The sequence below is a fragment of the Cyprinodon variegatus genome, unplaced genomic scaffold (assembly GCF_000732505.1).
Source record: "Cyprinodon variegatus isolate N-32 unplaced genomic scaffold, C_variegatus-1.0 Scaffold1138, whole genome shotgun sequence".
NCBI lineage: Eukaryota > Metazoa > Chordata > Actinopteri > Cyprinodontiformes > Cyprinodontidae > Cyprinodon > Cyprinodon variegatus.
The window spans coordinates 86,088-87,375 of NW_015151591.1; the positions used below are offsets into that span (position 1 = coordinate 86,088).

Consider the following 1,288-nt stretch of genomic DNA (forward strand, 5'->3'; position numbering starts at 1 on the left):
TTCCACAGGAGAGGAGCCTGATAACTAAAAGAGCTTGGCCATTTAAGGCTTTATATGTGAGAAGGAGGATTTTAAATTCTATTCTTGATTTAACAGGAAGCCAATGAAGAGAAGCCAGGATAGGCGAGATATGATCTCTCTTTTTAATTTTCATCAGAACTCTGGCTGCAGCATTTTGGATCAGCTGAAGGCTTTTAACTACAGATTGTGGACTTCCTGATAGTAAAGAATTACAATAGTCCAGCCTTGAAGTGACAAATGCATGGACTAGTTTCTCAGAAAGCAGCCAAATGAAATGAACGATGCAGCTCTGAGTATTTTTCTGCCTCCTGTAATGGATCTTTGCAGCTCAGTTGTTCTTCTTTGCGTTTGCAGGAGCTGAACCAGGCCAGGACCACATGCATCCTGGAGGATGTCACTCCAGGAACTTACGTCATCGAGGTACACGCTGCAGCTCTGTGCTGTTTGAACTGCTTTATTTTTTAAAGTTAAGTGATGATGATTTAAAGAGCTATACATCTCTGATAATGCATATGTTCTTTTCTTTTAGCTAAAAGACAACAGCAACACGAGCAGGAGGCAAATTCAGTACCACGTCAGCCAGGGTGAGATGGTTGTTTATTTAGGCTGCAGATCTTTGCTGTTTTAATCTAAATAAATTTTTTCAACATTTATGCTGGAATGTATCTTTAAAGTTTCCGTCTTTTTGTGTTGAACTGTTTTTTAATCCAGAGGGTGTGTGCAGGAACATACTCGGCTTCTTGGATAACCCAGATAGATTCGTCTTTCCTTCCAAACATTCAGAATTACGCCATTTCTCACTGAATGCGTTTGTTTTATCCACCAGTCCACTCCCCCTGGGCGGGGCCGATCCGTGCCATGGCCATCACCGTGCCTCTGGTCATCATGTCTGCCTTTGCCACCCTCTTCACCGTCGTGTGTCGTAAGAAGCAGCAAGGTGAGGCCAGCCTGTGAAACTCAGAGCTGCCATCTTTTCTTTGGATGTCTCTGTGTTCGTTAACTCTTTGGGTGGAGGTGACGGCATGCTGCAGAACCGCAGCTAAATAATCAGAGAAGCTATGTTCCTTCCAGTCCTGCATCCAGGCTGCCTTTGCTTTCATGGACTGTTAATGATGACTGCAGAACCAGGGGTGGATTTAGGAAATATGGGGCCCTAGGCAAAGACAGGCATGGGGCCCTCTGGATGGAGAAGACAACACATAAAACAGACCCATTCTCCTGATGTAGAAATGTTAATAGAATAGACATCCATTATCTGTTCTAGGTT

General features: G+C 43.7%; 1 protein-coding gene across 1 annotated transcript in view; it reads left to right on the forward strand.

Annotated features, from left to right (window-relative positions):
* Window positions 1-1,288, forward strand: part of il17rd (interleukin 17 receptor D) — a 43,358-nt gene that overhangs the window by 32,179 nt on the left and 9,891 nt on the right. Inside the window, exons 8-10 of the mRNA XM_015400726.1 lie at window positions 376-441; window positions 551-605; window positions 848-958. Of these exons, the coding sequence (XP_015256212.1) occupies window positions 376-441; window positions 551-605; window positions 848-958 (232 nt within the window). The remainder of the gene's footprint in view (window positions 1-375; window positions 442-550; window positions 606-847; window positions 959-1,288) is intronic.